Genomic DNA, 26,440 nt, shown 5'->3' with positions numbered 1-26,440 from the left:
GATCATTTGTGCCTTATAACCAATGCAGGGAAATGATACTAATGATCCCATTTGAATCTAAGGCCCGTTTTCAATTTGGAGCGAAAAGCCGGAATCGGCGAAAAGTTTCGCCGATGACGTCATTTCGCCAGGCGAAAAAGTATCGCCGTATTCAATTTGAAAGACGTCCGACAATGCAATGTAATAGGCGAAATGACGTCATGGCGAAATTATGTCATCGGTATGAATAGCAGGCTGAAAAAATTGCAGAATAGGGGTTTTGGGGTGCAGCGTTGCGGGAACCCCCTTGCAGCCTTCAGACAGTCCCCCAAAGGTAAACTGCGCCAATTTTTTTTTTGTTATTAAATACTTAAGAACACACCAAAAAATTACTTTCTTTTTGGAGGCAAAAAAAAAAACTAACGAACTAGACTCCAGGGGGGTCCCCAAGTATGCCCCAGGTGTTTTTTTCATTGCAGGTGATTGCGGAAGGTGGATTTTTTTCACGATTTTTAAAACTTTACTTTAACAACTTTAAAATATGCTGATCCCCATTTTCAAGTACCCCAAATGTGCTGGGATAAGTTATTTTCTGCAAAAAAACCTCCGGAATACTTTTCTTCACCACTTATACAAAAATGCTATTTAGCAGCTATTGAGCCCGTTTAAAAACACCAAATACCTTCAGCAAGCCAAATCGGGGGGTACCATAGGGAACCCCCATGTCAGAGCATCTTTTGGGGGGTGTCAGACTGATTTACCCAAATCTGACAGGACTTTCCGCTTGTTTAAGTTTCGCCGGCTCCCGTTTTCGCCTACTTTCAAATTGAATACGGGGATACGCGCGCAATACTTTTCCACTTGCAAAACAGGCTAAGTAGGCAGAGAATCCGGGAGGCGAAATAGTATCGCGTGTCCGCTCAATTGAATATAAATCTCTGTTTTTTTTAATGTAACAGCTTATGGGGGGTAAGGTGCAATTAGGGAGATTGCTAAACTCTTCAGGGAGATTGCTACTTTTTCAGGGAGTCTCCCTTACAATGAGGGAGAGTTGGCAAGTATGATTAATGCTAATGCAGAATAAACATATATTCACTGTCCCCCAGCCTTGCGCAGAGCCACACACGTCTCACGGCCCCGGCTCATCCCTTCCCTGGCTCCCAGTCCCATCCTTACATTCCTCCACACAAGTGATGCTGCTATAACAATGCTGCATTGCAATTTGCTACCTGCCCCTCCAGCCAGCGCTGCCAGGGTTAATGTTTTCTAAGGGGCGGGTCCACATGTTTGCCGCCAGCCAATGAGGAGCGAGTTCGTGTGCTGGGCCAGGAGGTGACCAATAAGCAGCAGGATTCTCAGGCCTGACACTGAGCGGCTGCGGCGGAGTCCCCCGTGTCCCTGTGCCCCTCCGCTCTGTTGTGCAGACATGTCCGCTGTGCTGCTGTGTCGCCTGTCCCTGCTCTGCTCCCTCTCCCTGGTGCCGGGGGCCTGGGCCCAGGGTGGGAAATACTCCCGGGAGGTGAACGAGAACCGGCCCGAGGGGGAGAGCGGCGAGTTCCGGATACAAAGGCTGAACCAGGTCTGGGAGAAAGCCCAGCGGGTGAGTCATGTGACAATTACTGTCTGTGTATAGCACCATGGGCAGGATGCAGTGCTCACCCCTGGTACCACACTGTGTAATTACTACAGAAATATACTACCCTGCTGGCTGCATCACGTCTATGTGCATGCTGATTAGTGCTGCATATTGTGTATGGTCCATGGTAATTGCAAGGTATGTCAATGTAATGCAGTGTTGCAATCACACTTCTAATCACTGTAGGGAGCCAATGAACTGGCGGATTAGAATTTTTTTATACATACCAGGAAGATAACATTGTTTCTTTTTTTTTTTTTGGTTATGTATCAAGCCTTGGGAGAGAGATAGAAGGTGGAGAAGTTGCCCATAGCAACCAATCGGCTTCTAAAGATAAGTACACACTAGATCAGTGGTGTCAAACTCTGGCCCTCCAGCTGCAGTGGAACTACACATCCCAGCATGCAGTGCCACAGTTTTGCTATTAGGGCATGCTAAAACTGTGACAGGGCATGCTGGGATATGTAGTTCCACAAAAAGCTGAAGGTCCCCAGTTTGACACCACCGCACTAGATGATGTGTGTATCCAGCGACAGCACAATAATACAGTTTTTATTCCTAAATTCCGGGTCTGACCCAAATGTGCATGCGCACGACGGAGGCGCCTCCGTCGCGCGCATGCGCGAGACCCGAATAACGACGGGGTAGCCGTCGTTATGGGTCTGGCACCAAAGGGGGCGTGCTGTCCATGGTGAGTGATAGCACGCCCCCTTTGGTGGGCGTGCCGGGGCGTGGCTGCCCACCAAACGCCTAGGGGGCGTGCTGCCCAAATGCCTAGGGGGCGTGCTGCCCACGCCTGGGGGGCGTGGCTGCCCACCAAACGCCTAGGGGGCGTGCTGTCGATGGTGAGTGATAGCACGCCCCCTTTGGTGGGCGTGCCGGGGGCGTGACTGCCCATGGGAACGCCTACCGTCTGGGTCCGGCCCCACTGACATCACTAGTGATGTCAGTGGGAGTGATTTTGGCTCTGATAGAGCCAAAATCACTCCAGGGCTTGCGGCCACAAGACCCTACCGCAAGGGTCTCGTCGCAAGCCCGATCGTCGCGATGGTCTTGACTATCGCGACCATCTTTTTGGCCGCTTGCATAAGCTGTGGGTGGCCACCCATAGCTATGCGAGCGGCCAGGAGGCCGCTCCAATTTGAGCTAGGATGGCCCTGATTCAGAGCGTCTGGCTCTGAATCAGGCCCAGGGTTCCAATCCGTATCAGACCCAGAACTTCCCCGACACAGACCCAGGATATTCCCGAGTTGGCGCCGTTCACACCGGAGCCGGGTCTGCAGTGACCCAGCTCTCCCGGCGTTGAAGTGGACGCTCGGAGATAACGTCATTTCCAAGCACCACTGAAGCCGGCCAATCGACCAGTATGTGGCACTATCCGGGTCATCGTGACCAGGATTGTGCCGTTTACACTGCAGGGTTTCACGGGTCGTTCCAGTGTTAAACCCTGCAAGTTACCTGGGTTGGAATCCAACCCTGTTCCCTTTTACACCCAGAAGCAGCCCAGGTTAACCCTGCAATAACCCAGGTTTTAGCTCTGGTGTAAAAGGGGTATATTTCGGGCGGTCCGTATACCCTGCACGATCTGGTGTACGACCGCCCAATATGTCGTTCCCTGGCCGCATCCAGAAGCACGGCGTCAGCCACCAGATCTTATGACCTGCCTGCACTGCAGGCAGATCTGAAGATATGACGCACAGGAGCACGCAATAGTGCGTACACACTGGACTATGTGGACAATATGACGTTCCGATTAGGCTGAAAACGACAAATCCTCCAATATATACCGTCTAGTGTCTACCCAGCATAACTATAATTTTGTAGACTGTGCTAGATAGCTGACAGAAGTTTATCGGGTGCTATTGGCAGCTTCTCTCCCTCTTCATATCATTAATAATTTAAATTGAAACATTTAATCAATGAAATGGACAGCTTTCAGTAATAACGTACCAGCATGCCTTCTAAACAAGCGTCACAAGCTATAACCTTACCTACTCCCCTGAAACGTATGGGAGAGTAGTTAACCCTCCCACTTCCAAGTGAAATGGGGAGTACATTATCTCAAATTGAGGGGATAGGAGGGGCCAACGTGACTCAATTCTATGAGAATTGCCTCATTTTGGCCTCGTCCTCTCTCCATAGACCCGCACTTTGTAGCATAATGCTATAAGGGGTGGTGCCAAATGAGGACAATTAGCTGGCCCTTGCCCGTCAGCGGTCAGCGGCATCTCCCCTCTTGGCACTCTCCTGGAGGGGAGAAAATAAGTCCAGGTAAGTATGGCTATAAAAAAACCTGTACTCTGCGATTTTCTCCTGTTGTGCATGTAGCGCTATGTGATCCAAGTTTTGGGAGTATTGATCCCTATGCTACAAGGTGTTTCATTGGAGGATGTTTATAAAACTGGTGATATATCGTGAATGCAGTTGTCACTATTTTGAAACTTATGTGATGCATGATCCATATCATAAAGATTCCTTATATACTGCTAGAAGGTCTGTTAGTCTGACAATCAATGTATCTGTCCCCACATGATGTCGTCCACACACACACTCCGCTAATTACTGCTGGTGACTATGTTGAAGACCACAACTATCTTTTAAGCCAGAGATAAGTAGCTCACTAACCGAAGTCCATGAATGTTTAAAAGGCGTCTTAAGTCTAATAAGTGTCCAATGTTTTTATATCCTTAACTCATCCATTAAAATGTTATTTTTGGTGTAATAGGTACAGGCTAAAAAAACAATTGACAGATTTTAAGGACATTTTAATTTGCAGCATGGCAAGTGGTGGAGACCTCGCCTTGTACTCTACTATGGTGATAGAATAGAATTACATTTCTCTGCTATCATAATATACAGCTATTGAATGTAACAAGTCGTATACAGAAATATGCGTTACCATAGTAAATATTCAATAATGGTTTGTCTTTTTTTTTACTTTTGTTTAACTAATTATCAATTAGAAAATGAAAACATATTTACGTGTGTGTATGTGTGTATATATATAATTTATTTATTTATTTATTTTTTTAATTTATTACCAGTTATTTATATAGCGCACACATATTCTGCAGCGCTTTACATAGAAAATTTGGCCATTCACATCAGTCCCTGCCCCAGTGGAGCTTACAGTCTATATTCCCTATCACATGCTCACACACATACATACTAGGGGTGAGCGGGTTCGGATTTCCGAACCCCCCCCGATCCAAGGCAGATCCGAGTCAGGCTCGACTTTTCCCGCCTGACTCGGATCTGAAATCGAGGCAAAACGTCATCATCCCGCCTTCCGAGTCTCGCGGGTTTTGGATCCTATATAAGGTACCCGCGTCGGCGCCATTTTCTCACTCGGCTGTGGACAGTGAAGAGGGAGGGTGGGAGTTAGGGCTGACTGGGCTGTGTAGTGTAGTGTAGTGTAGTGCAGAGTAGTGTTGTGCTGTGTTGTGCTGTGCTGTGCTGCGCTGTGCTGCTGTTGTCCACTACTTCAAAGTCCATAGGGGCTGGCTGTGTTGTGCTGTGCTGCTGTTGTTAATAGGGGCTGTGTCCACTACTTCAAAGTCCATAGGGGCTGGCTGGACTGTGTTGTGCAGTCAGTTCTCCATAGGGGCTGTGTCCACTCCAAAGTCCTGTGCAGTGTCCCAGTCCTAAAGGGGTCCTGTAGTGTCCAGGAGGTGCTCTGTCCATCAGGGGTGCTCCCCCCAAGAGCTAAAAAAATAATATATTTTCTGTGTTTGTGAATTGTGTGCGCAGTAGTCGCACGTACATCAACAAAGTAGTGCCAAGCGTGCGCCTGTGTCATAAGTAAAGGGCCGGCTGGCTTGACCGTTAAAGGGTGCTGTAACCCCCAAAGTACACTCCAAACCAAAAAAATATATATTTTCTGTGTTTGTGACTTGTGTGCACTGTGGCTGCACGTGCATCAACAAAGGAGCAGCGCCAAGCGTGCGCCTGTGTCCCATAAGTAAAGAGCCGGCTGGCTCATTTCTTAAAGGGTGGTGTAACCCACAAAGTGCACTACTCTCCAGCAAAAATAAAAAAATATTTTCTGTGTTTGTGTGCGCTTTAGCCGCACGTATATATCAATATAACATAAATGGAGGACCAAACTTTCTCAGATAAAAATAAAATAGGGAAAGATCAAGAACCACTTCCTCCTAGTGCTATTGCTGCTGCTGGGAGTTGTTCATCATCCCAGAGAGGAAGTAGGAACATCACTACTTTTACTAAACAATTGACCCTCCAACAGTCCCTAGCGATGAGGATGAAGTACGACAGCAGTCATCCTGAAGCAAAACGTATAACTGAGGCCTTGACTGCTATGTTGGTGTTAGACGTGCGTCCGGTATCCGCCATTAGTGCAGTGGGATTTAGACAATTGATGGAGGTAGTGTGTCCCCGGTTCCAAATCCTGTCTAGATTCCACCTGCATCCTCAAAGCAGCAGCGACAAGCGTGCGTCTGTCTGTTAAAGGGTGGTGACACCCTCAAAGTGTGCTACACAAACAATTAAAATATTGTTCTTTTTTTTTCGGTCTTTGTGAAATGTGTGTGCTGTAGCCGCACCTGCATCCTTAAAGCAGCAGCGACAAGCGTGCGTCTGTCTGTTAAAGGGTGGTGACACCCTCAAAGTGTGCTACACAAACAATAAAAATATTCTTCTTTTTTCTGTCTTTGTGAATTGTGTGGGCTGTAGCCGCACTTGCATCCTCAAAGCAGCAGCGACAAGCGTGCGTCTGTCTGTTAAAGGGTGGTGACACCCTCAAAGTGCGCTCCACAAACAATAAAAATATTCATTTTTTTTCTGTCTTTGTGAATTGTGTGGGCTGTAGCCGCACTTGCATCCTCAAAGCAGCAGCGACAAGCGTGCGTCTGTCTGTTAAAGGATTACATCGGTGACAGCATCCAAGTAGGCATGTCAGACAGTCCGTACCTGTACTGGCAGGAAAAAGAAGCAATTTGGAGGTCCCTGTACAAACTGGCTCTATTTTACCTGAGTTGCCCCCCCTCCAGTGTGTACTCCGAAAGAGTGTTTAGTGCAGCCGGGAACCTTGTCAGCGAAAGGCGTAGGAGGTTGCTTCCACAAAATGTGGAGAAGATGATGTTCATAAAATGAATTATCAACTCTTCCAGGGAGACCAGCCTCCAGAACGTACAGAGGGACCTGTGGTTCCAGCGGGGACGAATTAATACTCTGTGAGGATGAGGATGTACACACTGAAGAGGGTGAGGAATCGGTGGATGAGGATGACATCTTGCCTCCGTAGAGCCAGTTTGTGCAGGGACAGATTAATTGCCAGCTTGTTTTGAAGGGGGCCCAAACGAACCAATCATTTCAGCCACAGTTGTGTGGCAGACCATGGCGCTGAAATGATTGGTTTGTTAAAGTGTGCATGTCCTGTTTATACAACATAAGGGTGGGTGGGAGGGCCCAAGGACAATTCCATCTTGCACTTCTTTTTTTTCTTTGCATTATGTACAGTTTGGAGCCTAGTTTTTCAAACTGCCATCCTGTCTGCCACTGCAGTTTCACGCCTAGATGGGTCACGTGTTTGTGCCGCCCACTCGTGTCGCTTAGCATAGTCATCCAGCTACCTCGGTGCAACCTTTTGGACATAAAAACACTATTGTGAGGTGTGAGGTGTTCAGAATAGACTGGAAATGAGTGGAAATTAAGGTTATTGAGGTTAATAATAGCATAGGAGCAGAAAAACCTACAAATTCTGTGATTTTAGCTGTTTTTATGCTTTTTTTTTCAAAAAAATACAGATCCAAAACACAAAACCCAGAACCCAAAACACGGAAGGGTGGTTTTGGCAAAACACGAAGAAAGATCCAGATCCAAAACCAAAACACAAAAAGTGGCCGGTGCACACCCCTAATACATACACACTAGGGTTAATTTGTGTTGGGAGCCAATTAACCTACCAGTATATTTTTGGAGTGTGGGAGGAAACCGGAGGAAACCCACGCAAGCACAGGGAGAATATACAAACTCCACACAGTTAGGGTTGTGGTGGGAATTGAACCCATAACCTCAGTGCTGTGAGGCAGTAACGCTAACCATTACACCGTCTGTGATATATATATATATATATATATATATATATATATATATATATTAGCATGTGTGTGGTTAGTATTTAATGTATCCATTAACGAGTGTTCTGCAGTTGATGTAAATACTAAGCTTTTATATTTTATTTGTTGTAGTTCTTGCACTAGAGAATAAATGTTGGTCAATCAGCGTTTAAAGTAAACTCTGTGCAAATGAGTAAGGAAAGCAGTTAAAATGTAATTGAGCTCTGATTTTACAATAAAACATCCTATAGACATAAAGGATGTCTTGCCCATTATAAGTCATGGAGACACTGCAGCTGTGAGATGAAGCAATTGTTATTGTGAAACCATTGCGGATATATGTGGGATTCCAGTGAAAACACATGACTTAACAACAGACCATTATGGTGTCTAGTTATAAAGAAGAGAAGTTGGAATATTACTTAAATTGGACTTAAGTTTTAAGTGCGTGTGTATAATAAATATATATATATATATATATATAAAGGGGTGAGCGGGTTCGGATTTCTGAAATCCGAACCCCCCCGATCCGAGTCTGATCCGAGCCAGGCTCGACTTTTCCCGCCTGACTCGGATCTGAAATCGAGGCAAAACGTCATCATCCCGCCTTCCGAGTCTCGCGGGTTTTGGATCCTATATAAGGTACCCGCGTCGGCGCCATTTTCTCACTCGGCTGTGGACAGTGAAGAGGGAGGGTGGGAGTTAGGGCTGTGTAGTGTAGTGTAGTGTAGTGCTGCTGTTGTCCACTACTTCAAAGTCCATAGGGGCTGGCTGTGTTGTGCTGTGCTGCTGTTGTTAATAGGGGCTGTGTCCACTACTTCAAAGTCCATAGGGGCTGGCTGGACTGGGTTGTGCAGTCAGTTCTCCATAGGGGCTGTGTCCACTCCAAAGTCCTGTGCAGTGTCCCAGTCCTAAAGGAGTGCTGTAGTGTTGTCCAGGGGGTGCTCTGTCCATCAGGGGTGCTCCCCCCAAGTGCTAAAAAAATAATATATTTTCTGTGTTTGTGAATTGTGTGCGCAGTAGCCGCACGTGCATCAACAAAGTAGTGCCAAGCGTGCGCCTGTGTCATAAGTAAAGGGCCGGCTGGCTTGACCGTTAAAGGGTGCTGTAACCCCCGAAAGTACACTCCAGTCCAAACCAAAAAAAAATTATTTTCTGTGTTTGTGAATTGTGTGCGCAGTAGCCGCACGTGCATCAACAAAGTAGTGCCAAGCGTGCGCCTGTGTCATAAGTAAAGGGCCGGCTGGCTTGACCGTTAAGGGTGCTGTAACCCCCGAAAGTACACTCCAGTCCAAACCAAAAAAAAAATTATTTTCTGTGTTTGTGAATTGTGTGCGCAGTAGCCGCACGTGCATCAACAAAGTAGTGCCAAGCGTGCGCCTGTGTCATAAGTAAAGGGCCGGCTGGCTTGACCTTTAAAGGGTGCTGTAACCCCCGAAAGTACACTCCAGTCCAAACCAAAAAAAAAATTATTTTCTGTGTTTGTGAATTGTGTGCGCAGTAGCCACACGTGCATCAACAAAGTAGTGCCAAGCGTGCGCCTGTGTCATAAGTAAAGGGCCGGCTGGCTTGACCGTTAAAGGGTGCTGTAACCCCCGAAAGTACACTCCAGTCCAAACCAAAAAAAAAATTATTTTCTGTGTTTGTGAATTGTGTGCGCAGTAGCCGCACGTGCATCAACAAAGTAGTGCCAAGCGTGCGCCTGTGTCATAAGTAAAGGGCCGGCTGGCTTGACCGTTAAAGGGTGCTGTAACCCCCAAAGTACACTCCAGTCCAAACCAAAAAAAAAATTATTTTCTGTGTTTAGCCGCACGTATATATCAAATTGATATAACATAAATGGAGGACCAAACTTTCTCCGATAAAAATAAAATAGAGAAAGATCAAGAACCACTTCCTCCTAGTGCTGAAGCTGCTGCCACTAGTCATGACATAGACGATAACATGCCATCAACGTCGTCTGCCAAGGCCGATGCCCAATGTCATAGTAGAGGGCACATACAATCCCAAATGGCAAAGTTCAGGAAAATGACCTTGAAAAAGACATTTAAATCAGCTGAAGAGAAACGTAAACTTGCCAATATGCCATTTACGACACGGAGTGGCAAGGAACGGCTAAGGTCGATCCCTAGTATGTTCATGACTAGTGGTTCAGCTTCACATGACGATGGAAGCCCTCCTCCCACTAAAAAAATCAAAAGAGTTAAGCTGGCAAAAGCACAGCGAAGAACTGTGCTTTCTAAGAAGATATCACAAATCCCCAAGGAGAGTCCAAGTGTGGTGGTGGTTGCGATGCCTGACCTTCCCAGCACTGGACGGGAAGAGGTGGCTCTTTCCACCATTTGCACGCCCCCTGCAAGTGCTGAAAGGAGCACCCACAGTCCACTTGCTGATATGCAAATTGAAGATGTCACTGTTGAAGTACAACAGGGTGAGGATACTGGTGTAGCTGGCGCTGAGGAGGAAGTTGGCGAGGAGGATTCTGATGGTGATGTGGTTTGTTTAAATCAGGCTCCGGGGGAGACAGTTGTTGTCCGTGGGATGAAAAAGCCCATCACGTTCATGCCTGGGCAGAAGACCAAACATTCCACCTCTTTGGTCTGGCAATATTTCTATCCAAATCCGGACAACAACTGTCTTGCCATATGTACCATGTGTAAAGGTGAAATAAGTAGGGGTAGGGACGTCAACCACCTAGGAACATCCTCCCTTATACGGCACCTGCAGCGCGTTCATAAAAAGTTACTGTCAAGTTCAGAAACTTTGGCTAAGACCGTAAGCAGTCCAGGGACACCTAAATCCCGTTGTCCTGTTGTATCCAAGCGCCTGCAAACCACACCGTCAACTCCCTCCTCGTCAATTTCCTCCTTAGTCAGGATCGGAAGTAGTCCTGCAGGCCATGTCACTGGCATGACTGACTCTCCTATCCGGGATTCCTCTGGAGGATCCTGCATTGCTACGCCTACTGCTGCCGCTGCTGCTGTTGCTGCTGCTGGAAGTCGTTCATCATCCCAGAGAGGAAGTAGGAACACCACTACTTTTACTAAACAATTGACCCTCCAACAGTCCTTAGCGAGGAGGATGAAGTACGACAGCAGTCATCCTGAAGCAAAACGTATAACTGAGGCCTTGACTGCTATGTTGGTGTTAGACGTGCGTCCGGTATCCGCCATTAGTGCAGTGGGATTTAGACAATTGATGGAGGTAGTGTGTCCCCGGTTCCAAATCCCGTCTAGATTCCACTTCACTAGGCAGGCGATACCGAGACTGTACAGAAACGTCAGAAAAAGTGTCCTCAGTGTCCTGAAAAATGCCGTTGTACACAATGTCCACTTAACCACGGACATGTGGACAAGTGGAACAGGGCAGACTAAGGACTGTATGACTGTGACAGCCCACTGGGTAGATGTATCACCTTACGCAGCAACAGCAGCAGCGTCACCAGTAGCAGCATCTCAGAAACGCCAGCTCGTTACAAGGCAGGCTACGCTGTGTATCACCGGTTTCAGTAAGAGGCACACCGCCGACAACCTCTTAGAGAAACTGAGGGAAATCATCGCCCAGTGGCTTACCCCACTTAGACTCTCCTGGGGATTTGTGATATCTGACAACGCCACCAATATTGTGCGGGCATTACATCTGGGCAAATTCCAGCACGTCCCATGTTTTGCTCACACAATAAACTTGGTGGTGCAGAATTTTCTGAAAAGCGACAGGGGCGTGCAGGAGACGCTTTGGGTGGCCCGAAAAATTTCTGGCCACTTTCGCCATTCAGCGACTGCGTGCCGAAGACTGGAGCGCCAGCAAACACTCTTGAACCTGCCCCGCCATCACCTGAAGCAAGAGGTTGTGACGCGGTGGAACTCAACCCTCTATATGCTTCAGAGGATGGAGGAGCAGCAAAAGGCCATACAAGCCTATACATCCACCTATGACATAGGCAAAGGAGGGGGTATGCACCTGACTCAAGCGCAGTGGAGAATGATTTCCGTGTTGTGCAAGGTTCTCCAGCCCTTCGAACTTGCCACACGTGAAGTCAGTTCAGACACAGCCAGCTTGAGTCAGGTCATTCCCCTCATCAGGCTTTTGCAGAAGCAGCTGGAGAAAGTGAAGGAGGAGCTAAGACGGAGCGATTCCGCTTGGCATGTGGGACTTGTGGATGAAGCCCTTCATTCGCTTTGCCAGGATTCCAGGGTGGTCAATCTGTTGAAATCAGACCACTACATTTTGGCCACCGTGCTTGATCCTAGGTTTAAAGCCTATGTGGTGTCTCTCTTTCCGGCCGACACAAGCCTGCAGAGGTGCAAAGACCTGCTGGTGAACACACTGTCAGCTGAAGCGGAACGTGACACGTCAACGGCTCCTTCTTCATTTTCTCCCGCAACTGGGGCTGCCAGGAAAAAACTTAGGTATCCTAAGCAACCCGCTGGCGGTGATGCAGGGCAGGCAGGACCAAGTTTGGACATCTGGTCCGGACTGAAGGACCTGGCAACAATTTCTGACATGTCTACTGTCACTGCATATGATACTGTCACCATTGACAGAATGGTGGAGGATTACATCGGTGACAGCATCCAAGTAGGCATGTCAGACAGTCCATACCTGTACTGGCAGGAAAAAGAGGCAATTTGGAGGCCCCTGTACAAGCTGGCTCTATTTTACCTGAGTTGCCCCCCCTCCAGTGTGTACTCCGAAAGAGTGTTTAGTGCAGCCGGGAACCTTGTCAGCGAAAGGCGTAGGAGGTTGCTTCCACAGAATGTGGAGAAGATGATGTTCATCAAAATGAATTATCAGCTCTTCCAGGGAGACCAGCCTCCAGAAGGTACAGAGGGACCTGTGGTGGTGGATTCAAGTGGGGACGAGTTAATACTTTGTGAGGATGAGGATGTACACACTGAAGAGGGTGAGGAATCGGTGGATGAGGAGGATGAGGATGACATCTTGCCTCCGTAGAGCCAGTTTGTGCAGGGACACATTAATTGCCAGCTTGTTTTGTGGGGGCCCAAACGAACCAATCATTTCAGCCACAGTTGTGTGGCAGACCCTGGCGCTGAAATGATTGATTTGTTAAAGTGTGCATGTCCTGTTTATACAACATAAGGGTGGGTGGGAGGGCCCAAGGACAATTCCATCTTGCACTTCTTTTTTTTCTTTGCATTATGTACAGTTTGGGGCCTAGTTTTTCTAACTGCCATCCTGTCTGCCACTGCAGTGTCACTCCTAGATGGGTCACGTGTTTGTGCCGCCCACTCGTGTCGCTTAGCATAGTCATCCAGCTACCTCGGTGCAACCTTTTGGACATGAAAACACTATTGTGAGGTGTGAGGTGTTCAGAATAGACTGGAAATGAGTGGAAATTAAGGTTATTGAGGTTAATAATAGCATAGGAGCAGAGAAACCAACAAATTCTGTGATTTTAGCTGTTTTTATGCTTTTTTTAAAAAAAATACAGATCCAAAACACAAAACCCAGAACCCAAAACACGGAAGGGTGGTTTTGGCAAAACCAATCCAGATCCAAAACACGAAGAAAGATCCAGATCCAAAACCAAAACACAAAACACGAAAAGTGGCCGGTGCACACCCCTAATATATATATATATATATAATTAGCTGAAGTACCCGGCGTTTCCCAGGTTTAAATCTTCAAGTTAAGTTTTAATATCATTAGATATATAGAACCAAACAACAGAATTGTATGGCATCTCAATAGATAGTCTTAACAAGTACCATTTATCTATAAATAGAAATACCATACAACATTCTATTCCGCAATGGTAATTCATATTAAAGATAAATAATGTAAACAATAAACAACATAGTAAAGGTTCTTCAATAATATAGAGATTGGGAAGTGTAGCATCCTAAACATCAATGGAAATAATAAAAGTAGGACAGCAGGTTATTGGGGTTAAGAGAAGAAGGTAATGGGGGGGGGGGAGGGGGAAGGAGGATGTATAAGCGAGCCGGGGGCACACACAAAAAGGAGCCAATAATGTACTAATGTACTTATGTATCTCGGTTCATGTAAGTCCGGGAAGGGTTACCGCTTGGGAGGAGGACCAGGGAGACCATATTGAGTGAAACTTATCCACTGTATTATTCAGAAGACTAGTAGTGTACTCTATCTTGGATACGAACCAGATTCTGTTCAGGAGTTCCTGACGAGTTCGAGTGTCTGATTTCTTCCAATTATGTGCCAACTGATATTTGGCCACACAGGAGATGTAAATAATCAGTTTGTCAGTGTTCTTGGGTGTTTGGTCAACTGGGGCACATAGCAGTAGGTTGGCAGGGGAGAGGTAGAGCTACAACTTACAATATAAGGGAGCGGTACTTGTTCCAGAATGGAATAATTTTTGGTCAGGTCCACCAGGTATGAAAAAATTGACCAACTTGGCCTGGCCGCATTGTCTCCAACACAGGTCAGAAGAGCTAGGATACATTTGATGAAGGCGAAGTACCATCTAGTAAAAACTTAATAGGAATTTTCTCGGATAGCCACACTAAGAGAACATTTTGAAATAGCAAGGCGAATTGTTTCCCAAGTATCATCACCCAGTGGGTGGCCCAAATCTGTCTCCCACTCAAGTTCATGGGTAGCAAGTGAGGGAGACTCCATTGTCAATACAGAGTGGTAAAGTAAGGATATAGTACCTCTGTCGGTAGGTCGGTATATGCAAAGCCTTTCTATGGGAGAAGGATTTTGAGGCATAGAGTAGAAAGAGAGGGGGTAACAAAGTGGCAAATTTGTAAATACTGGTGGTGAGAGGAGTTGGGATGTTATGTTTTTCCTGGATGTCACCAAAAGACTGTGGGTCGAATTGTCCTACAGTGTGACGGAAGCGAGTGATACCTGTTGCTGACCAGACAGATGCCATAGTGGGTGTTTGGCCCAACGGGAAAGAAGGATTGTTCCACAAGGGGGTCTGGTGAGATGGGTATGTGGATAGAGCAAATTTCTTATTAAGACTGTACCATACAGAGAGTGTCAGAGCTATTGCTGGGATTGAGAGGGCAGCCCAAGGTCTGTGTTTATCTAGCAGCCAAGGCAGATGGGAGATTGAGTCCACACCCACCATAGCACTTTCAAGATTAACCCACAGTTGGGTTAAATGAGGAAAGTGCCAAGCAACTATTTGACTTAAACGAAAAGCATTATAGTACTGTAGGATCATAGGTACCCCTCCGTCAGATAAGCATCTAGCTAAAATATCCTGGCATATACGGGACTTTTTATAGTTCCATATAAACTTACAATACGAGGATTGGAGTATATTAAAGTTATTAAGTTTTATTATGTGTTTGTCATCCAAATCCATCCAGTGGACGGCACAGAACAGGCTCCCTGGGTCAAAGTTCTGCCCAGCGTACACCAACTAACCGGAGGTCTGACCGGAATCTCATGCCCCCAATATGTCTTCTGGGGTACAATGTTAAAATTCTGAAGTTTTCTTCAAAATCCATTCAGTGGAAGGCTCAGAACAGGCTCCCCGGGTCAAAGTTCTGCCCAGCATATACCAACAGGAGGTCTGGCCAGGACCCAACTGGACCACCTTGCGTTTTTTTTCATCCCAATCAGTGCAGGGGTGCCTGAATGAGACGGACAAACAAACAAACAGTGCAATGAATTTTATATATAAGATATGTCGCTATGTGGTGCTAATAGCTTACTTTTTTTATACTAAATAACTATGTAAGATTCGGCAGCTTTACCTTCAGCGCTGTGGAAGCTATTGGCCAACAAACAAACTACTTCTTTTATATATTGCCTTACTACATAATACTGTATTAATACAATGAAACCATTGTGCACTATGCCTTACTACATAATACTGCATTAATACAATAAAACTGTTGTGCACTATGTAACAATAAACCTGTTGTGCACTATGCCTTACTACATAATACTGCATTAAAACAATGAAACCATTGTTGACTATATAGGTGGCAAGATATAAAATAAAACGGGGATCACTCAGGAGAGAGCATTAGGGTACTAGGATGACCAGGCTTTCTGAACAAGGACTTATGTACTAAAACAAAAAGAATAATATCACAGGACTGATACCCCTTTTACACTGATCTAAAAAACCCTGGTTGATGCGCTTCAACCTGGTATTTTTGCCGGTCCAGCCTGGCCAAAGTACATTGTTTCCAGTGGAAAACTCCGGCCAGCTTGAAAGAAAATAAAATATAAATTATAAATAATTTCAATATCTCAATAATTTATTTCCTATAGGTTTAAGCCCAGGTTATCACGTACAGTATATTCTTTTCTTTTATTTGATAAAGAGACAAAGAGCAGCAAAGTTACTGTAGAAGAAACTTTTGTCGGGCTGCACTTTTGTTAAAGGTCAAACAGAATCTGTTGTAGTGATCAGGGGAGCACAAGAGAGGTAATTAGTCAGTGGTTAATTAGAGATCTGTCCTCAACTATCCCACTTCACATTCCCTGCTCTGTTATATTGGTTACTAATTAGTGTTCGGTGATGTGGATTTCCTCCCATCACACAGATGATGATGATACCTAAGCTTAGAAATACTACAATATTCAGAATATCTCTTAAGGTTTGGCTCTGAGGGGCAGATGTATGAAGCTCTGGGAAGTGATAAAGTGCAGAGTGATAAACGACCAACCACTCAGCTCCCAACTGTCATTTTTCAAACGCAGCCTGTAACATGACAGGAGCTGAGTGGCTGCTCATTTATCACTCTGCACTTTATCACTTTCCAGAGCTTGGTACATCTGCCCATGTGTGCCCTATGTACAACACTGGTTGTGTGAACTCAGCTGGTAGGGAGTGTTTTATTATCTCCATCAGTGTAATTCTATTGCCCTCCACCCCCCCCCCCCCCCCCCCATGCAGTGATGGCACTAAGCGCATAATCATGTGGGTGCCAGAGACCCATCATGTGAAGTATTTTAAAAAAAATCTAACTTCCAACATAATTTATGATTTTGTGTAAAATCTATCATATATTACAGCGGCAACTCTCCCTCCTCGCATCTAATTGAATTGAGCCCTTAATATTAACCTTGGACTATAAAATTCCAGTGGGTACTTCTTGATTTCGGACAGGATATTAAGCCATGTGATTGTGTCCTTGGTTGAATCATTGTGCTGGGGTTGATAGAGTGAACCCCTGGCAGATATAACGGGTTTGCCAGGGGAATTCACTGCTTCTTTGTGAATCTTATGCCACGTATGCACTAGGCGATTAAAATGCGCGATTGAACGATAATGACATCGTTCTCGTTCAATCGCTCTTTATTTGTTCACAAATTGGGCATTAAAATGTCCAAAACGACCAGCAATGCACATTCCCGCTGGTCGTTTTCAACATTAGTCATCGCCTGAACATGCCGGTCAATCTGCCGATAACGACAGGTTGTGTATGTTCGGGGATGAGGGAGGGAGCCTGCACTGAACGACATATCGATCAGTGTAGGCACTGCAGGGGATGAGGAATGTCTGTATGATTACAATGTTGTAATCGTACTGTCGTTCCTCTATCGCCTTAGTGGATGCGCACCTTTAGGAACAGTATACAATACTGGTACAGTGTGGTGTTGATGTTGCCTCTGCAAGTTTCTTGGATCACCTGATAATAGGTCATACACACTTACAGTATATCAGTTGTGAATCCATTTCACCTCCCATTTTGTTCAAGATTTTGAATTACTATGGCTCCCCCTTTACCTGCCAGATCACTATATCATCATCGTGTGCTAGATCATAAAGGGCTTGTTGATCAGTCCTCGAGAGGTTGCCGTAAACTTTAACAGTGAGCCTCTGCAAATTTGGACATTGGCTCATCCAGTAATCGGATCTATTTTTTAATAGACGGGTTAGTTGAAGGTGGATCAAATGATGATCTTATTTTTTTTCTGAAATTTGTTGAGGACAAAATTATTTTTTGAACAAATTCCTAATGCTGGAAATGTTCTTTTAAGCCGTAATTTCCTACCAAAATAGTTTTAGGGCCTGATTCAGAGCCACTCGTAAGTGGCAGCTCGTTCGCTCCGAGCGATGTTTGCCCAACTGCGCATGCGTACGGATCGTTATACGCATGCGTGAACCAGTCAGTGCGGCCGTAATTCATGTGCTCGCAAAATAGCGAATGCCTGCTAATTTGAGTGACAGGATGAGGCGTATGTGGGTGGTAACAGGGAAAGGTGCTTGAAAACGGGGAGTGGAGATCCGATCGCAGGCGTGCTTAAAGGTCAAAACGGGCGTTTTATGGGTGTGCATATTTAAAACAGCAGCGTCATTGACCACGTCACTGGGTTATTTTATAGCCAGAACTGCTCGCAAAATTGTGGTAGCAAAAACCAACCACAAGAAAAGCGAGCAGCTCATACCCTGTTCGATGTACTCGATTAATCTAATAAATAGCGGACATGACGTAGATTGCGAGCGGACAGGGGGCGTAGTTTCCCAAATAACGACCGCAAGTTTTGTTCGCTCGTTCAGACCTAGAGGCGTGAACAGACCGCAAACAGCGAACGGTTCATTTGAATAGCCACCCCTATTTTCTGGACGAGCGAGCGCAAATAGCGACTGGCTCTGAATCAGGCCCTGAGTCCCTTTTAAATAAGATAAACCTTTATTTAGTAACTTTTTTTTCTGCAGTAGCAAGTGCTCTAGAACTCAGGTTCCTGACCTCAGTCCTCAGGACCCCAAACAGTTCATGTTTTCCTAGTGTTCATTCTAGCACCCTGCACCTGTCACAACCATTGCAGTTCCTCTTTTCTGCCCGCTCTGGGGGCTTCTAGCACACTCTGGTCTGTATGTCTCAGCAGTTTGTTGCATCAGCTGAGTGTGCTAGAAGCACCAGTGTAGACAGCGATGCCCCGGGCAGGAAAGAGGAGCTGTGCAGGTTGTGACAGGTGCAGGGTGCTAGAATGAACACTATATTTTCCAGGTCTCCTTGCAGAATCACACGCGAAATAATTAGCTCCACCTGTGGATCTTTTAAACTGTGGGCCTGATTCAGAGACGCTCGTAAGCGGCCGCTCGTTCGCTCCGAGCGATGTCTGCACAACTGCGTATGGGTTGTAATACGCATGCGCGAACCAGTCATTGCGGTCGGAAATTGTGTGCTCGCAAAATAGCGAATGCCTGCTAATTTGAGTGACAGAATGAGGCATTTGTGGGTGGTAACAGGGGAAGGTGCTTGAAAACAGGGAGTGGAGATCCGAACGCAGGCGTGCCAAAAGGTCAAAACGAGTGTTTTAAGGGTGTGCATAATTAACCAAGCAGCGTCATCGACCACGTCACTTGGTTGTTTCTTAGCCTGAACTGGTCGCATGATTGCGGTAGGAAAATCCAACCACAAGCACTGCGAGCAGTTCAGATGCCTTTCGATGTACTCGATTAATAAAATAAATAAATAGAGATGACGTAGGATGCGAGCGGCCAGGGGGCGTCTTTACAAAATAGCGAGCGCATATTTTGTTCGCTCGCTCAGACATAGAGGCGTCAACAGACCGCAAAGAGCGAGCGCTCAATTTAAATAGCCGGCCCCTTTTTCTAAACGAGCGAGCGCAAATAGCGTCCGGCTCTGAATCAGGCCCTGTGTCAGTGAGCAATAAATACACCTGTGCACCTGCTAAGTGACCTGGAAAACATGAACAGAGTTTGAAAACCACTGCTCTAGAAGAGGTATTAAATATTATTTCCTCCTTTTAGTTTTGGCACCTCTCGATCCTCTCCTTCTGACGCCCTCTACGGGCGGGGGGGAGGGGGTTTGAAACTCCTTTGCTCTGGTTAGCATGTTTAAAGGGACACTATTAGAGCTGATGGATTAGTCTGAATCATTGGTATTAAAGTCAGTGTCCCTGTTTGATGTCTCCATTATAATATCCGTCCCTGCATTGTCCCCAGTAAGCTTTTCTCTGTTTGTTCTGAGACATATGATTTCCATTTAACCATCTGTACACCCTATTGTCATCCTAGATCAGACGGAACAGTCTGAAACATGCTTAAATTTCATTATATCTTAGTGATGAGCTTCAGCCATAGGCGTATTTATAATAGGTGCAGGGTGTGGTGTCCGTGTCGGCGGTCCCTGCAGCCATGGTTTGTCGTTCAATTAAATAATATCTAGTAGTGTGTACCCAGCATTAGTGCTTAATGCATATGCCCCACTTAAATACAATTGTAGTAAATTAGCTCAGATCACTCTTGGGATATCGGCGGTCAGAATCCCGACAGCATCCCGAATTCTTTGTTGTTCTTTAAATCTCATCTAACATTCACATAAAAACCTGGCAGCCATTTGCATCGCTCACATTGGATGTCGTTGTCCAATTGACAAGAATTGTAGCGCAGACAGAAATCATGATCTCGGGTACTGTACGTTTTTCAGGCTTTAAGAAAAATGTCCATTCTTCAGGCTCAGCTGTCTCTGATGGGGTCCGTTTTACGTGATGTAAAACATTCAGTGGTCACGGCTGAAAATTATGCAAATTAAAGTCTTGTAAATTGACCATACTATGGGGGCGATTCAATTCAGCAGCAGTTGAATAGCACCGGGAGGAAGCTCCTGGGGATATTTCATCCAGCGTGCATGTTTAGTCCGACTAATGTTTTCTTCTCCCACCATCCTGAGAGCAGACTAAAATGCCAACTGCGAGGCAGTTATTCGGCTTAGCGCGGCGCTACAAGTTGCGTTACACAACGTGTGAGAGCCCTGTGACTCTGTAGCGCCGAGTTTCTTTTTGCGCAACTTTTCCCCTTAAAACGCATCTTATTCACAACACAGAGTATAGGCATGTTGCATATCAATTTAATCAACATCAGCTGCTCGTGCCTCCAATTCATATCGCATCGCGAATAAGACGCATTTCAAGGGAAAAAGTCACATGAAAAGACGCTCAGCGCTACCAGGTGGTGTCACAACATGGCACGCCTAGAATGGCTGTTCTGAAGCATTTTACCAGTGATGTACATGCACCATTTCTTATCTTTATACAAGGGCATGCAGTCAGCAAGTCCACAATGATGATGATAATGATGATTATTATCATTTATTTATATGGCGCCACAAGTGTTCCGCAGCGCCTTACATAGTACATAAACAAGTTGTTGACAAGCGACTTACAGAACAATACAATACAGGACCAGGACATGGATTATATACATTGCTACATTAGCGACCATAACACCCAGATAAGCAACAGAGCATCAGCAACCAAGTGTTAGGTGCCCTAGTGGGGGGTAAGAAGTAGAGGAAACTAAAGCAGGAAGAAGCACAAGAGGGTAGAGGGCCCTGCTTGTAAGAGCTTACATTCTAAAATGTCGACAAGTGAAATGTCGGCATAAATAGAAAAACATAAAAAATTTGATATTTACTTTTTGATAAACATGTTGACTTATTCAGTGTCAGCATAACCATGTCCATATTCTTAAGTTGACATGATGACTGGAGACCTAATTTACTGAACTCTATACAATCCCTAAAAGTGTTTTCTAAACTCTGTTCTCATGGCACCCTAACAGTACAGGTTTTAAGGATATCCATGCTTGAGCACAGATGGTTAAATCAAATTGACTTGGGTACTAATTAAGCCACCTGTGGCTATCCTGAGAACCTGCACTGTCAGGGTGCTTTGAGAACAGAGGTTTGCAACCATTACGTATAGCAGACTTTCTGCAGTGACTGACCTGGAAGTAGTAGGAAAATTACAATGGAGACAGTTATATATGTACTTACAGAATACAGTCATCGGATTATTTCATGGACTTCAAGGACCAATAAATTTCCTAAATAACTAATAGCTCAGAGGGGCATTCCAAAGTGTCTCTGCTTACTATATCCTGTGCCATTTGACCGTGGTAGTCCATGACACTGAGCAGAATGGTCAATCATTAATCGCAGCCAGAAGAAACAAACCAAGGATAAGTTAAATACCAACATTTTTCTTTATTACTTTCCACAGCGATTTATGTTAAACACATTTTCTTCAAGCGATAGCTGCTTTAAGTAACTAATGGCCGGTACACAACTAATGGCAGGACCGACAGGTGGTGTCACTGACGATGATGAGCCCAAGATTTTGATCCGATCCTCCGGATCGGACGATATATCGCCTAGTGTGTGCCTAACTTAACACTTTGAATATATTAGGCCTGATTCAGTAGCGATTACTAATGCGATTGCAGGTGCGATTTAACGCAGCTGGGAAAATATGCTAATGCCTGCCAAAGCGCAGTCGGCATAAAGATGCTGCCTTCTCATATCTGTCCTTCCTCCGTCTTCTGCGTAAACATCGGTACCATCAGCACACATCGGCCAGTCACACAGCATTTACACCAGATCTGACCAGCCGCAGATATTGCAAGTCTCGTCGCCTGCAGAGAACTCTCATGCTGCATAAGCAGTGGCTAATTTATGCACGCACATGAAACAGCGTTCAAGTGGACAGTCACCCCCGCGTTTTTTCCAACCACGCCCCCGTCACCACCCACAGACGCTCAGTCTGTCGCTCACTCTGCGATGGATTTCTCTGTGTGCGTATTCGCAGTGTATTAGCAAGGCATGCTCAGTGGCTAACAATCGCTCCATCTGCGTAAGTAGTTGCATTAGCGATCGATACTGAATCAGGCCCATTGTCCTGTATCGGAATGATAGCATATGGTAATAAACGGTGGCAGAACAATGAACATGCTCATACAGTTCTATTGGATTATCCATTTTTCCCAACACCTTTTGTCTCGCTATATACATAACAGAAATTCAGATCCTGGGATTTGCATATTGGACAATTATAAGTGGGGCACTTCTCTAAGCTTTAATCCAGAAGTTCCCATTCGCAGTCCTCAAGGCTCCCCAACAGTTCAGGTTTTAGAGAAATCCTTGGTTGAGCACAGGTGACGTAATTAGTACCTCAGTCAGTTTGGTTTAGCCACCTGTGCTCAACCATGGATATAGGCCCCCATACTGTATGTCAACAATCTGAAAAACCAAAATTGAATAATTTGAAGATTTGTTGCCTGATCTTTGGTAAATCCTATCTAATTTGGGGAGTGGCTCTAGACTGCACACCCTAATAGTAATGAAAGGTGCTATCATGCTGATATTTGAAAGTAATATGCACAGGAAAAGAAATTGCAGATGACCTATGCAATCATTACTGTTCAAATTTAAATGTACATTGTAATTATATAACATATCAGAGGTAGTTAGCATATCGTTGACCAATGATACGGGCCTGCCCACCAACGTCAAGGTCACCTCGTCGAGCAGGTCCCTAACACTCTGGGGTTCACATATGGGACGCAGGTGTGTGACGGTAGCTAATGAGTGTTGAAATAGTTACAAAAGTAACCCTGGGGGGGTCTTTGACTGGGCTGTTTTTAAGGGGGGCCTGCACCCCTGAGTGTTGGGGACCTGCTCGATGAGGTGACCTTGACGTTGGTGGGCAGGCCCGTATCATTGGCCAACGATATGCAAACTACCTCTGATATGATATATAGTTACAATGTACATTTTAAATTTGAACAGTAATGAACACAGTGCATCTGCAATTTCTTTTCCTGTCCTATTTACGGATCTAGCAGTCTGCGCCCATACATTACAGATCTTTTTCAGTGATTCGCAGATCATTTTTAGCAAATGCAGATCTGCCAATCTTGACAGGCCCATCCTTTTACTAGTAACGGTCTGCAAATCTGATGATCATGTCCATACACTAGCAATCTATACGCCCATACGTGAACAATGCACCTCCTCTAGCTAGCGAGTGATAGCAGCTAGCGATCGAGTCAATCGTTGTCAGTCGTTGTCAGTTGCTGTATGTTAATTTTCTTCTGATGGTTGCGGCCGCTTGTGTTGTGTGCAAATTACATCAAAAATGAACCAAAAACCGCATAGAATAAGCCATCCCCATGAAATATATTTATTCTTATTTTTCTCTATTGCAAACGCAACTGAATCAATTAAAAGCCAATTAGCAGTGTTATTAGCAACAATAAACGATTAGCTGCTTGCATTGTGTGGCACAAAATAGAAACTATCGAATGTGACTAATGTTATGTTTGATGTATCGATTGTACTCTGGTGCTTGAGAGAGCACATACCCAACCTCAAGCTATACAATCAGCCAGGCCTCTAACCTGCTTGCAGAGTGACGTTTTACTACATCCGGCCTTCTATGTCGGTCGTAGCAGGACATTTATGTACGCCCCTAAAACGCCCTGAAAACAGTGAGGAACACCTGCATTTTTAGACCATCAACACCCACAAACGGCCTTTCAAGTCAATCAACTCTCGGAAGCCACTTCCTGCTCGTAAGCCGTACGATCGACAGCATTTTGGATCGCAAGTTCTCGTACGCACATGCGCACAACTAACGGTACGCATGCGTGGTTTGGAAACATCGGATGCGTACGACCGAGCAGCCGCTTACGACCGACACTGAATGAGGTCCTTAGTTCCTATTGTCCCTCTAAAGTAGGGATGTGCAGGCTCGGTTCTACTCTGTTCCGTTCGGTTTTTTATACCGAATCTTATTGGCTATCCAAAACTCGTGACAGCTGATACCCAATAAGATTCGGTAAAAAAAAACGAACGGAACCGAGTAGAACCGTGCCTGCACATCCCTACTCTAAAGGTGCCTACATCCTTGGCAATGTGCTCATGATCCGACATTGTGTACAATTTCCCTTGAACTCTCCGCCGGCAGCTCCCCGGCAGTCCTGCACACGATTTGGTGTAAAGTGTTGAATGTGACAAACGATCTATCGTGCACCATTAACTTTTTCCAGTGCATTGTGTCCTAGATTGGCAAATCTGCCCAATAGCACGGCAGACCTGAAGATGAGATGTACGACCTATGGGGACGCGCATCGTGATCGTGAGTGGACACTCACGATTGGGGCATATTTTACACGATTTGTCATCACGATGCGTTGGAATCGGGCAAATTGTGTAAAATATCGCTAAGTGTGTAGGCACCTTAAGGGATCAGGTCAATTAGATGTAATTTAAGACCCGTGCGCACTGCACATTGCACAGAAACATAATTCCAGTACATAGATCTTGCATTTTCCTGTACAGCCGTTTGAGGCTGCAAATTAAAGTGTACACTATAGGGTGCTGTTCCTGTTGTTTGTGGCACCCAGAAGGGCAGGAGATAACATGGGCAGGCTAAAACAACCTGTACCTAAACTGTGCATCAGCAAGTTAACTGCAACACCGCTTTTATTCCATGCCAGTTCCTGTGCGTTCCTGTGGACTAAACTAGTATGTGGCCACTTAGAACATCTCAATGTTAACAACTACACAGATTGGGAATTTGAGGCTCCTCAGAAACTGGTATGAGAAGTTTTTTTATTCATTATTAGCTGGGATACCCTGCATTGCATGGGTTGAAGACTGGACCCTGAAGTACACCTGCAGCCTTCATTTTTTTCTGTTGTCCTCACCTATAACCTGGATAACTATGCACATTAGGAGTAAGTGACTGTGCAGGCAGCGTATTCTCATACCGTTTGGAATGGGGTATATCAGGAGCAGACTGACTTACAGAACAGAATCGGTGTAGCTTCCAACATCACTTGAGTTTCAGAAATCACTGCAGAACAGAGGGGGTGATTCAGCTGCGGATGGATATGCTGTCACAGCTGCAATACCGTAATTTGGTAATGTAGTGGGATGCGTCATGTCTCCTGCATGCACTACTGATCTGAGCTGCGCCCAAGGACATGGCATTGGATCATTTGCGATCCCTTCGGCCGGCTGAGTGACCCGTGGGGTCAGGCAAGCCGGCCACCGCATATGATTAAAAGAGGCCAGGAAATCTCCGTCAGCCAATGGAGATCCTGGCCTCTCCACAACCCCCAACGGCGTTTTGGAAAATGGAGGCCATCACCGCCCCCTCCCTGCCCAAAAATGGCAGCAGACTGTCAGTCACTGACAGTCTGCTGCCGGACTGCATGTGGGATCGCAGACCCGTGCTGCACATGCACAGTACAGGGATAATCTGGCATCTGCATGATCCCGGTCACTGCATCCGCAGCTGAATCACCCCCTGAAATCGCTCTGCAGACCAACATTGAAGTCCATGTCTAGCAGGACTGCCATCAGGAGATGAATACCGGGGCTGGAGTCCCGTTCTTGGACAGAAGGGGGCCCGCCCGCAGTGGCAATGTGTGCCAGCGATCAATCTGCCCTTCTGTTTGTAATCTCCATATGCTAAGCTTTGCCAAGATCAATGATTGTGGATTGGTTATGCTGCCTGCCACAGTCTGAATGTATCGCGTGGAATGTATCGAGTGCTGAGCTGCTCATGAGCCTGCCAGAGTGTGACTGTGTGTGTATGAAGCCAGCCCCCAGATCCTGTGTAATTTAAGAGTGTTCTGATTTTATGAGATTGTGTGACAATGTTCATACCTAGGCAAAAGCATAATCCTGGTCAAACTACACCAAAATGCCAGATTTGGTAGACCTAGGTATAAAACTGGCCATGCATAAAGGACAAACAGAGAGACAGACACACACACTTTCTCTCTTATTCTATAGAGATGCAGATTTCATGGGCGACTGGCTGAAAGCTACTTTCATGTAACAGACCTGCTTTTAAGGATGCATTGAATTCAGGATTGAGTTTGGGTTGTGGTCAGGTGAATCTTTATCCTGATGTCTTGTAATGACATCGGGCAAGATACTGCGTTCTCTCTTCCACAAACCAATCCCAACTGAGGAGTGCACCAGAATCTGCTGGCACTATATAAGTAATT

The 26,440-nt window shown here is 45.7% G+C and overlaps 1 protein-coding gene across 1 annotated transcript in view; it reads left to right on the top strand.

The window, feature by feature from the left end:
- Positions 1-1,318: 1,318 nt before the first annotated feature.
- The window catches only part of LRPAP1 (LDL receptor related protein associated protein 1), a gene marked incomplete at its 3' end in the record, with an annotated part of 40,200 nt that continues 15,078 nt past the window's right edge, over positions 1,319-26,440 (top strand). Inside the window, exon 1 of the mRNA XM_088461752.1 lies at positions 1,319-1,579. Coding sequence (XP_088317878.1) covers positions 1,406-1,579 — 174 coding nt within the window. The remainder of the gene's footprint in view (positions 1,580-26,440) is intronic.

Source organism: Taudactylus pleione, unplaced genomic scaffold (genome assembly GCF_031769625.1).
Source record: "Taudactylus pleione unplaced genomic scaffold, aTauple2 ptg001091l, whole genome shotgun sequence".
In the NCBI taxonomy this organism is placed as follows: domain Eukaryota; kingdom Metazoa; phylum Chordata; class Amphibia; order Anura; family Myobatrachidae; genus Taudactylus; species Taudactylus pleione.
This window is presented reverse-complemented; position numbering and strand designations above follow the sequence as displayed.